This window comes from Mytilus californianus, unplaced genomic scaffold (genome assembly GCF_021869535.1).
Source record: "Mytilus californianus isolate M0D057914Y unplaced genomic scaffold, xbMytCali1.0.p SCAF_4, whole genome shotgun sequence".
In the NCBI taxonomy this organism is placed as follows: domain Eukaryota; kingdom Metazoa; phylum Mollusca; class Bivalvia; order Mytilida; family Mytilidae; genus Mytilus; species Mytilus californianus.
The window spans coordinates 74,861,102-74,874,079 of NW_026262690.1; the positions used below are offsets into that span (position 1 = coordinate 74,861,102).

Consider the following 12,978-nt stretch of genomic DNA (forward strand, 5'->3'; position numbering starts at 1 on the left):
CAAACGAATATAAATGCTGCAGAAGATTGTTTACGTCTGCTTTTGACGACCGTTTAGTTTCTGTACAAAGGAAGCTATAAGTTATGTATATATATATAACCTGGGCAATATTGGTCGTTGCAGGAATCGATTTCTGTTTTGTTACCCACACAGTCAATTCCACCAAACTGAGGTTCAGGATTTGAACAATTTCTATATCGAAGCTTAAGACCACTTCCACAAGTATCACTGCAACTGCCCCATTCAGACCAATCAGTCCAATTGCCATCAACTGCAAGCATGATCATGATTATAGACTAACCAACAGATGCTAAAATGTGCCGATAATGTATTTTCACAATCTGAGATATATTCTTTGCTATGACTGTCAGTATCAACACTTTTGCAATTGTTGAATTTCCCTTTTGTATCTTTCGCCCCTCTTTTTCAGGTCATGCGATCCTAAATCATACATCTTCTAACATTGTTACCTTTTTTTATTCTTTAGTAGATTACCGTTCAGTTCAAAATGTGTTATCTTATAATTTATTATTATTGTTACCTGGGCAATTATGGTCATTACAAATATTTCTTTCTGTACTGTTTCCTAGACAATTTTCTCCTCCAAAGCTTGGTTCAGGATCTGAACAGATTCTTAGTCTTGACCGAACACCACCACCACAGGACTGTGTACAATTGTCCCATTCTGACCATTTTGTCCAGTTGCCATCCACTAAATGATTTAATGTTTAAGAACTTTAAGAATTAAAGAAATAAAGCGTATTGTTATAATGCATTTCCAGAAGGTTTTGTATGCACTTTTAAAATTTCATGCAAATGCTTATATAATAACATCTTTATATGAACATCATTACTTTATCATATGTTTGTTTTTATCTAAATACTGTGAATTTATCAAATTGTATTGGTACAACTTTCTGTTGTTTGAAATAGATATTATTTATCAATCATTTATATATAGTAAAATTGAGAATGGAAATGGGGAATGTGTCAAAGAGACAACAACCCGACCATAGAGCAGACAACAGCCGAAGGCCACCAATGGGTCTTCAATGCAGCGAGAAACTCCCGCACCCGGAAGCGTCCTTCAGCTGGCCCCTAAACACATTTGTATACTAGTTCAGTGATAACGGACGTCATACTAAACTCCAAATTATACACAAGAAACTAAAATTAAAAATGATACAAGACTAATAAAGGCCAGAGGCTCCTGACTTGGGACAGGCGCAAAAATGCGGCGGGGTTAAACAGGTTTTTTGAGATCTCAACCCTCCCCCTATACCTCTAGCCAATGTAGAAAAAACAAACGTACAACAGTACGCACAGTAAAACTCAGTTTAAGAGAAGTCCGAGTCCGATGTCAGAATAGGAAACAAAAGAAAATAAACAAAATGACAATAATACATAAATAACAACAGACTACTAGCAGTTACTGACATGCCAGCTCCAGACATCAATTAAACTGATTGAAAGATTATGTCTTCATCATATGAATATCAGGCACAATCCCTCCTGTTAGGGGTTTAGTATTATACCGTCATAAAATATATGAGAATAACATAACCCGTGTCATGCCAACAACTGGTTTTAGAATAAATATGTTTAATTCCGATGCAAAGACCCTATAAGTGAATCAATATTAAAGCCAAAATATGCAATCTTTAATGACCTGACAACAGTATCGTAACTATATCCCTTCTTAATAAGTCTGTTTAAAGGTTTTGTTAGCTTTTGAGGTGAATACTGACATTTTTGTACTTTGTAAAGAATATTACCATAAAAGATTGGATGTGAAATACCCGAACGTATAAGATGTCTGCATGTTGAGTTATATTTACGAATGATGTCCTTATACCGATGATAAAATTTAGTAAATGTTTTGATTAGTTTATGATATCGAAAACCCTGGTGTAATAATTTTTCAGTAATATATAAATTTCTCTCGCTAAAATCTGATACGTTGTTACATACACGAGCGAATCGTACAAGTTGAGATATATAAACACCATAAGATGGTGACAAGGGAACGTCACCATCTAAAAATGGATAATTAACGATAGGAAATGAAAAATCATCTCTTTTAACATAAATTTTTGTATTAAGCTTCCCGTTAATGATATAGATATCAAGATCGAGGAAAGGACAGTGGTCATTGTAAGTATTAGCTTTATTTAAAGTAAGTTCAACAGGATAAATGTCTTTAGTATACATACTGAACTTGTCATTATTGAGAGCCAATATATCATCCAAATATCTAAACGTATTGTTAAATTTTTGTATCAGATGTTGTTTCGATGGGTCTTTGCTGATTTTAGTCATAAATTGTAACTCATAACAATACAAAAACAGGTCCGCAATAAGTGGTGCACAGTTAGTCCCCATTGGAATTCCGATAACTTGACGATATACGGAATCTCCAAAGCGAACAAAAATGTTATCAAGTAAAAATTCAAGGGGAGAAATAGTATCAAAGCATGTCCAATTGACATAGCTCTTTTGTTTGTTGCTTCTAAAAAATGACCTAAAAGAGTTTGAACATATGTATTCGCATTCCGACTTTTTAAATGCCCATTTAATTAGGTGTGTGAATTTTTTCTTAATAAGAATATGAGGCAAAGTGGTTTATAGGGTAGACAAATCAAAACTTTGAACAGATTCAAAATCACCAATATATACATGCAATTTATCTAGTACTTCCAACGAGTTTTGACACTCCAAAAGTAGTTAATTCCACTATTTTCAAAGGCCTTATTTGAACAATTTATTATCAGGTTTTTGATTGTACCAAGTGTACTAGTAAGTAGAATAGACAATTTAGTAGTGGAACAATGACTTGAAGACGAAATAAATCTATATTTGTTAGGTGATTTGTGTAGATTCTACCACTGCATCGAGTGTGATGTTTTTTCCACTCGAGACAGTTATATTGTCAAATTTAGAACGCGAGGCTCGCCTAGCATTTTAGATATTTAAAATTTAACTGTCAAGAGAAATATCTTATTAAACGAGATTTGGGGGATGAATCTCTTTCTCTGATGATTTTGAGACGATATGCAGGCAAATTTAATCCTTCTTTTCCATTGATATGTTCTTCCTATGGAATGTCATCAGGCATGGTCGCCTTTTTTCGTGACGTCACATTAAGAAATTCAGAGGGAAGATGATGTCAGAATTAGAGAAATTAATTTATATTTTAAGAAGACAAGTGAAGTGAAAATCATGACAAAACAAATAATCGGACAACAATAAACTGATTGTAAGCTTCAGACTTTTCTTAATTGAGCATGCAAACACATGGTATATGTTTGTTACCTGGGCAATGGTGTTCGTTACACATAACATCTTCGGTGCCATTACCGAGACATTCATTTCCACCAAACTGAGGTACTGGGTTCGAACATGTTCTGTTTCTAGATTGAAAACCTTCTCCACAAGAGTGGCTGCAGGTGCTCCATACTGACCAATCTGTCCAGTTACCATTGACTGAAATGTATTTAAACTTAAGCCTATCATAACAATTACACTCTTGTGTTTCAGAATTCATGACAAAAAAAAATAATGATTTTGATGAAGTTGCTTGAGAACAGAACACAAAATTGAGATAAAAGATGAATAAAAATAATCAGAAATATGTGTTTTATGTTAATATAATCAACATTATGAAAGTTTGTCACATATAAAAAACTTTAAGTTTTTGTTTTCATTACTAGTATTATCTTTTATCATGTAGTAACTTATCAAAACCATTTACAATATATTGCATCCTATCATAAAACCCAACGATGAATATTTTTAAATTCACCATATGTTATTTTATATATCGCTTTTGTTCAATATAAACATTTAACACACGACAGTATCTCAAAGTTTATTACAAATTGTATGATGTTTTTAGATACAGTTTTCATACACTTATATGATAAAACGATTTTGATTAATTTCTTTTAAATCCATTGTATGCAGTGAACTTAAACTTAATACAGACTTACTTGGACAGTAGTTACTATTACAGAAGCTTATTTCTGTATTATTGCCAAAACAGTCCTCGCCTCCAAACTCAGGTACGGGATTAGAGCAGTTTCTATATTTTTCTTGAATTCCTCCTCCACATGATACACTGCATTCACTCCAGTCAGACCACTCAGTCCAGTTACCATTTACTGAATTAAAAAAGCAGAACTGTGTTGTTTAGTGTTTACAAATTAGAATCGTATATATATTTTTATTAATGATACTGTTAACAAATAAGTGACTCCAATACGGGACAGTAAATGTAAAATTCACTTGATCAAAACCGGCTTAAAAAAGTGTTCATATTGTATTAATATAGCTATCTACAGAAAATATATAACTCTCCAATTTGTATCATTGTTATCCTATATCGAGATTTAACTTCATTAGATAACAAATTCAAAGTTCTTATACACCTTATCGCTATTTGTCCGCCATTACTGTATATCACAAAGGTTCCTGTAAATTTTTGACGTGACAATCGAAAATATTTGACGCCACAGTGGAAAAGTGATGTTGCAGACGTCAATAGTTCAAGTTGCGCAGATTCTCGGGTCAAGCGTCGCAGATTTCTAAATAGCGATAAGGTCTATTTTAAAGCAGCTCCCACTTTTTCCACTTCCATAACAAGTTGATCAGAAACAACACATGATAAATCGAATGATTTATTTCGATTTAGTCTACGAAACAATACTTTTGTTTATGAAAAATATCATCGAAGGAAAAAATCACAAACAAGCACCAAAAATGCTCCATGATAGCATTCAAGCAAAACCTAATTAATTGAAATATACAAACGAACCTGGTTACATAGTCTCAAACTGGTACCTACAAATTACCGTTTTGATGTATATTTATGTTACTGACGTATATTCATATTACTGACTGACAATATTTTACGTCATTCATATCTTTCAGTGTGGCACATTCTAAATCTTTCGTGCCTGAAGATTTCCTTTTGGTTTATGAACTGTAAACATCGAAAACCAATGAAAAGGAACAATTGCTAGTTTATAGTCTTAATTACTGAATTTAACTTGAAGTAAAAATAAATAACTACGTCCTTCTTACTTGCACATGAACTGTAATTACAAAATCCTATATCTGTTTCGTTTCCCGTACAATCAAGACCACCATTCTGTGGTATCGGATTAGTACACGTTCTATCTCTAGTTTTACTTCCATCACCACACGAAACAGTACATATACCCCAGGTACTCCAATCTGACCAATTACCATCAACTACAATTTCAATGTATTTTCCAAAGTAATTAAACAATACAGCAAAAGAAAAAACTGACGGGGATTTTTTTTTATCAAAGCAGAACAGTCTTTTTCTGTATGGAATGAGATATATTTATTTTAAAATTCTAATAAAAACTAATTCTAAAATATACCTTCAAGGAAATTGTCATACTGCTTATTGCTAAATAACTTCTTAATGTAGAATTCAAAAAAAGAAATAATTGTTATATTGTCCTAAAAGGAATGGTTCATTGCACTATTGACTTGTTGAATCTACTGAACTTTAAAAAATACTTTTTTTCTATAATTACTTGCATTTTTTAAAGAACAACATTAGTATAAAATTAGGCAACAGTCGTTTACTAATGTTTAATTCTCATATATTGTTTAATAAGACACAAAACAAGGTAAGAAAACAAAAAACATACATAGCTCACCCGAAAAGGTCTTACTCATTAGCACTCATACCACATCTTCTTATTTATATTTACAACCATATACTGAACGAATATAAACATTTCATTAAAATGATACTTCAGAATTGTTTTTCTGTTAACCGTTTTACAGAATTTGGAAACAAAGATGTCAAACACAGTTAATGTTTTAATGTGCAAATAAAGCCTATTTAAAGGATTATTTCAAAACATTGTAATATGTACTTCATACTTGGACAGGGATCTTCTTTACATCTCTGCTCTTCGGTATTATTTCCTGAACAGTAGGTGCCGCCGTACTGTGGTTCAGGATCGTTGCATGTTCTATTCCGTGACTGTGTACCACTTCCACAAGATAAACTACAGGCTGTCCATTCATTCCAGTTAGACCAAATACCATCAACTTGCAAAATACAAAACAACAGACGTTATGGACATAGAGCCAATGAATTTAGTTCTATTTCCTGCCTCCCTGTCTATCTTTATACATTTTATAGACATTTAATTATTTGGTATCGTTAAAGAAGAGATATTTTTTGGTAAAGCACCGTTAAGTACAATGTTTTCAAATTGTAACTTACACTGTATACTCTTGAAAATATTATCAACTAATACAAAATATCCAATTTTCTCTATACTTTCATGTAAAAGAGTAAGTTAAGTAATAACATAAGGTCAAAAATAGGTAAATGTGTGATATGTAGGATTTTGATGAAATTTTGTATACTTTATAACTCGTTTAATTGCATCTGAATATCGAACATATATATATATATATATATACCATTTATATTTCCAAAGATAGAGTCGATTAAAATTTGTAAAAAAAGGTCTATAAATGTATAGAATGCATGAAAAATGCTGGAAAAAATACATATTTTAAGTGTTGATTTCTCGATAATCTGCACTTCCACAGAATTTTGATTAAAAATTTATATTTCATTGCTTTAAATATTTCCACATTTACTATACAAAACTTTAGAGGTTCACCGGATTCGGTTTGGCTGTCTTGACCATTTAAGCATGAGTGATGTATGAAAAAAAAACATGACAAGATGAGATTTTGTTATCGTTTTGACCCTTTGTTTACTCTAACCATGAGGACTTACTGATTTCTTCTAAAAAAATATTAATCCGGTGATCTTTAAATATTTTCATATCATTCCAACGGAAATGCTTACAGCAATAAAAATATAATTTTCAATCAACATTCTCTGGACGGATGTTTAAGGAAACACTTGTGAATTTTAAAGTGAAAAAATACATTAAACGGATGAAAAATCGCCGATTTTTACGTCTCTTCTACATATTTATAACTTTTTCCAACAAATGTTAATTCATTGCATCTCTGGGATTAGAAATACTTCATATATCATTTTGTTCGGTATTCAGATGCATCTTCCTGTCAGAGATATAAATGAATCCATAATTTCATCAAAACACAAATTATCGCACAATTACTTTCACTTTGCCTTAAATTTACTTCCAATTTTTGCATCCGAAGTGGTTTTCTGGATTTACTTTATCAGGAACGTTCAGATCCCCAACATTAAAGCAAAGGCTATATAAATGTCTAAATAAACGCGTAGCTTTCTGACCAAAAGAGACTTTTAGATAGCTAAATTCATCTAAGGTCATCTGAGGATTATGGAACATAGCTTTCTTAATGAATTCAAAATTTATCAACGAAAAATAAAAAAAAACAAAATGTTACAAATCATGTCAGTACCGAAACACTGATTATTGACCTTGTGATACCCTTGGGACTAACAATTCACCAGCAGCGATATCAAACAAGTACAAGAAAAGTGAAAATAACACAATATTCCTTAGCCCATTAGTTTTATCTTTTTATATTATACCGCATCTGTGTCATGGTTCAATGTGCAAGTTTTGCATTATCGAATCAAGTAATTAATTCCTCTCTTAACGGAAATGGGAGCTGCTGTTCAGTTAGATATTAACCTTTGTTCTATGTGAAAGGCCAAACTGTGACTTTGATGTGGAAAAACATTGTGTAATATTTTTGTGATTTGTTAAGTGCATGTACATTCATGAACTTACAGTTGGGTGCAGACCAAGCATTACATGTAGACAGGCGGAAAAAGTTAACGCGGCGTTTACTCCCGTGCACTTCATGTAAACGCCGCGTTAACTCTGCGTTAACTCCGAAGTTTCAGTAGACATAAAAAGTAAACGGGCGTTTACTTTCGCGTTTACCTCCGCGTTAACGCGAAAACGGCGCCTCTTCTAATTTTGTAAAGAGAAAACGGCCGTTTACTTTCGCGTTTACTTCCGCGTCAACATGAAATAAGGCGCGTTTTCTATTTTTGTAAAAAGTAAACGCACGTTTACTGACTGTAGTAAACGCGCGTTATCGCAGACTGTTATTGTATCCTGGATACAATGACCTAACATATCACGTGACAAAGAAAATTTACAAAATCCGTATTTAAAGTTATTGGAACTGATTTTTTGCAATTAGTAAAAGTTAATATTTCGAATCAAATGTGTTTTTGAATTGTTACGGATCTAAACACATATACGTAAAATATTAAGATAAAAGTCATGTTAACAAAATAAAAAAGATGTACAAAAGAACATGAAGTTTATTTTATAATTTACACAATTAATGAAAGCGAAAAGTAAACGCGCGTTTACTTTCAAGTGCACGTAAAAATACATTTGTGAAATATGTGGTAAACGCCCGTTTACTTTTAAGTGCACGCAAAAAAAAACCTTGTGAAATCTGAAGTAAACGCCCGTTTACTACTGACTAAACGGACACAGAGTAAATGCGCATTAACTTGGGTAGACATTAGAAATTTCCATTTTGACCGCGTTAACGTAATTATAGTAAACACGCGTTTACTAGTAAACGTGAAATTTGAAGTTAGCTAACGAAATATGTGCACGCGACGTTAACGTGCGTTTACTTTATGTAATGCTTGGTATGCATCCAACTGTATACGCCATATTAAAACTTCTAAATATATGATTTTAACTTGTTTTTTTTCTTTTATCTCTGTCGCATACGATAGAAATATACAGCCAAAAAAAATTCGAATTTTTTTTCGAATTTTTTTTAAACAATAAGTAATTCGTACATACACCTATTCCCTCAATATTATCAATTCTTACTTGGACAAGCCATTTTGTTACACGCAATATCTTCAGAATCATTTCCATCACAATATTCTCCTCCAAGTTGTGGCTTCGGGTTGTTACATGTTCTATTCCTAGTTTGATTTCCCCCACCACAAGATACACTACACACCTGCCATTTACTCCAGACGGACCAATTTCCATCAACTGAAAACATCCAAAATTAATCAAATGAAATATAGACATGGCTCTGTTAATGAGCAATTTTTTAAAGTTATTTCGTAATACGTAGAATTATTTAAAATATAAATTTAAAGAATATAAGAATTCCATTTCTTTATTCGAGCGCCTCTTTTGGTTATTGTGTAAACTACAAACGATTGTGGCGTAATAATCAAAAACTTTGACGGCTTCTTAATATCATTACTTATATTTGATTTAACGATAGTGCATACAATCTCTGACATTTATCTGTCTTTAGTTTACATATGCAGCTAAAATATATTGCAGTCTTACTTGGACATAATATATTATTGCACATCGCAGCTTCAGTATTATTCCCATTGCAACATTCTCCACCAAAATGTGGTACGGGATCTGTGCATGTTCTATTTCTGGTTTTAGTTCCACCACCGCATGTTGTACTACACTCTTGCCAATTACCCCAGGATGACCAATTCCCATCTACTGTAGAAAGAAACAAAACATTCCAAAATGATTACATTTCCTATACAGTCGCTCTTTCCATATGAACAGATAATTCAAAATTTTCTCACCGCAAACAACATAAAACAAACTTAAAGCTTCAATTGATTGTAAGTTTTGAAAGCAGTTTATTTGCTTTTTCACTTCAATTTCCATTCTTGGCATTATCATAACTATCTGTACAATTATAACCGTTACATAACATAATGGAAAATAACATACCTGGACAATCGTTTATATTGCAAATATCTGTTTCAGTTTCATTGCCATGGCAAAGTTCTCCACCAAATTGTGGTGAGGGTTCAGTACATGACCTATTTCTTAATCTATAACCTCTGCCACAGGAAATTGTACATTCAGACCATTTATTCCATTCTGACCATTGCCCATTAACTACAACATATATCATTACAAGTTCAAACACTTACTATTTATTGCTTTAAGATAAAAGAATGAAAATTAGTTTGACATATATCTATAGGATGTTTGTTTGCTTTCACGTGATATGTAAAAGCTTGTATTGTCTAAAGGCAAATAGTTCTAGGGAGGAATGACATATGGTTCAATTGGACATCGTGTAATGGGTAAAGGTGTATTTATATATGTAAGAAACGGTGTTTAGGGTTAAATCTTTCGTTATTTTTTTATCGATATTGATATCTTTCATTGTAAATCTTTTCTGAATTAGTTGTAATATGTGAAATTTTACATGGTGTATGCTTTAATGTAGAAAGGTGTATAGAATGATGGTATGTGGTGCAATGGGGAATAGTGAAAGATGTAAAAAGAATTGGTGTGAGCGGAAATTTCACACGAATCCAGAACTGTACCCTCTAACCAAACACTTTATTTTAATATTGCAAACATAACTTTAGAAAATACAATGACTTTGAAAACAATATTCCTTGGTTGCTGTTTCTGAATATTTACCAGAACATGGAATTTGAGCACATTTCTGAAATTCGGTATTATTTCCTCTGCAGTTATCTCCATTATATCTAGGTTCGGTACATGTCCTGTTTCTGAACATAACTCCACCTCCACATAGCTGGCTACAGGTACTCCATTCTGACCAATTTGTCCATTCGCCATCAACTTAAACACATACGTTTTACATATATTTACATATTCCCTTGATAATTATGTAACAACTACAATGTTGTCCTTCTAATATCCATTACATGGTTTGTACATGGTTGAAAAGTAATGAAAAAGACAAAATCTTTCAATTCAGTAAGTTGTAAATTTTTTAAATGACATGTGGAAAGTTCTTTTTCATATTTAGAAAATGTAGAAATTCTTAATCTAGCTAATTAAATGACAAACGTTTGATATTATTTGAAATTATAGCACAAATAGTGCTGTTTCAATCCTATAATCCACCTCCACAAGTGACTAACACTTATCCCATGAATTCCAGGCTGACCAAACATCATGAACCATAATATTTTCAGTGAAATATAGTTATGATGTTTATTATATATTTATAATCATCATATTCAAAAGCAATAATTGTCCAATATGCTTATAGTCATAACCTATATCAATGCTTATCTTTTTTGCTTGTAGTCCAAATCAATTACTACTTATATACTTGTAGTAAAAATTAATATAGATATATAGATTTTTCTACGACTTGCCTATGTCTTTAAAAACTATTTTACACTAATTTTGAACAGTTCAATTATACATACTTGGACAGGAAATGAAGTTACAATCCTTCACTTCATAGTCATTTTCAGTGCAATTCGAGCCTCCATTTTGTGGCTTCGGATCATTACATGTCCTATTTCTTTCTGTTTTTCCACCTCCACAAGTCAATGAGCAATCTGTCCAGCCACTCCATCCTGACCATTGTCCATCAACTACGGTCATACAAGTTATTCATTGTCTATGTTTAATTAGTGCAATGCACATATCATACTATGCTTATACGCTTTTTATGCAAAATATAGTGAAATGTTTCTATGAATAGGTGTACTATATTTTGGTTTTGTTGTACTTTGCTAAAGAAATATGGACATTCTATAGGCGTTTTATTGTATGGTTTTTAACCTTTTGTGTTACATATCTGAAAACTAATATCGTCCCAAAAACATTCATTGCAACCAAAGCAAGGTGTAGGGTTAGAACATGATCCATTTAGCTCCTGGATTCCCATCCCACATGTTACAGAACATGATGTCCAAGTACTCAATGCTCCTCATCCTCCATCAACTAGAACAACAACAAATCTGATACTTAAAGGGAATCATTGAAGAGCACCAAAACAACTGATGGAAGAGAAATACACAAAAAAAACGTATACTGAGGACAAGACACAAACATTATATAACAAGCTTAACACATAAACATTATAAGATAGAAAATTAAACCAAAAAGCAGAACAATGACATTGGAAAAATAGCAAGGCCAATTAGCAAATATTGCGGAGGAAAATATAGCGTCGTATCAAATCATCACAAGAGTGCTGACGCTGAAATGTATCACCTGCTTGCATTACTTGTTGAAAGATAACAGTTCTACTTCGGTGTCACATAAACTTAACAGAATAATTTAAGGATCCATGAAAAAGGTCAAGGTAAGATTAGCCCTGGCATTTGGAATTTTACACATTACAATCATTAAATTAATTACATATCGTTTACCTATTGCTTACAACAGTTGAGAAACAATTTTACCACGAAGCTTTACCTTTCCCAACCATGAAAACGAAGGTCAAGGTACGTCAAGCCCTTCTAGACAGACACATACAACTTCCAAATATAGTTGACTTATTGTTTAAAATATTTTCGAAGTGACTCTAACCTCATTAATTCAGCTTTTACAAATAAGCCACGAAAATTAGTTCAAAGTCAGATGACCCCAGCAGACGAATATTAATGTAAATATCTTACAATAATTCCATACACCAAATATAGTCCACTTACTGCTTAAATCATATAAGATACAGAAAATAAAAACTGTATCACTGTTTAATGAGGTGAACCCTATTCTACAAACAAGCTTACTAAATTCATTTTTACTATCACTCAATATAAATGATAAAATTAAGTGATGAAAAAACTACGCTGAACCATTAAAGAAATTAGACCAAGGACAACGAATATATGGCGGACAGAAACTTAGTCACATAATGTAGCTGTATACAAGTTTTGACATATTCAGGTATTTTACCTTCTGAAATATAAAGCTTTATAAAAATAGTTTACGCCGTTTACAAATTGGCCTCCCTATGTCTCGAATTCTGCAACATTTGTTGCAGACCACACAAAATGTAGGGTATTACAAATGAGATATACAATACTTCGACTAATGTCTTTAATTGAAACCAGAGGCAACGCGTAAACACTGCAAACGAAAGGACCAGAGATTGAGCATCAATTTTCAAAGAATTTAATTACTTAGTAAACTACAGTACACCATAAGATGAAAAACATGCATAGAATGAGTAGATAGTAATTTAACTGTCCTCTGT

General features: G+C 32.3%; 1 protein-coding gene across 1 annotated transcript in view; it reads right to left on the bottom strand.

Moving 5' to 3' along the window:
- LOC127738533 (SCO-spondin-like) overlaps nt 1-12,978 on the bottom strand; it is a 76,485-nt gene that overhangs the window by 39,583 nt on the left and 23,924 nt on the right. Inside the window, exons 17-27 of the mRNA XM_052249815.1 lie at nt 11,195-11,365; nt 10,431-10,595; nt 9,723-9,893; nt 9,312-9,482; nt 8,832-9,002; nt 5,923-6,093; nt 5,083-5,253; nt 3,990-4,160; nt 3,313-3,483; nt 542-712; nt 101-271 (exon numbers count right to left, since the gene is read on the bottom strand). Of these exons, the coding sequence (XP_052105775.1) occupies nt 101-271; nt 542-712; nt 3,313-3,483; nt 3,990-4,160; nt 5,083-5,253; nt 5,923-6,093; nt 8,832-9,002; nt 9,312-9,482; nt 9,723-9,893; nt 10,431-10,595; nt 11,195-11,365 (1,875 nt within the window). The remainder of the gene's footprint in view (nt 1-100; nt 272-541; nt 713-3,312; nt 3,484-3,989; nt 4,161-5,082; nt 5,254-5,922; nt 6,094-8,831; nt 9,003-9,311; nt 9,483-9,722; nt 9,894-10,430; nt 10,596-11,194; nt 11,366-12,978) is intronic.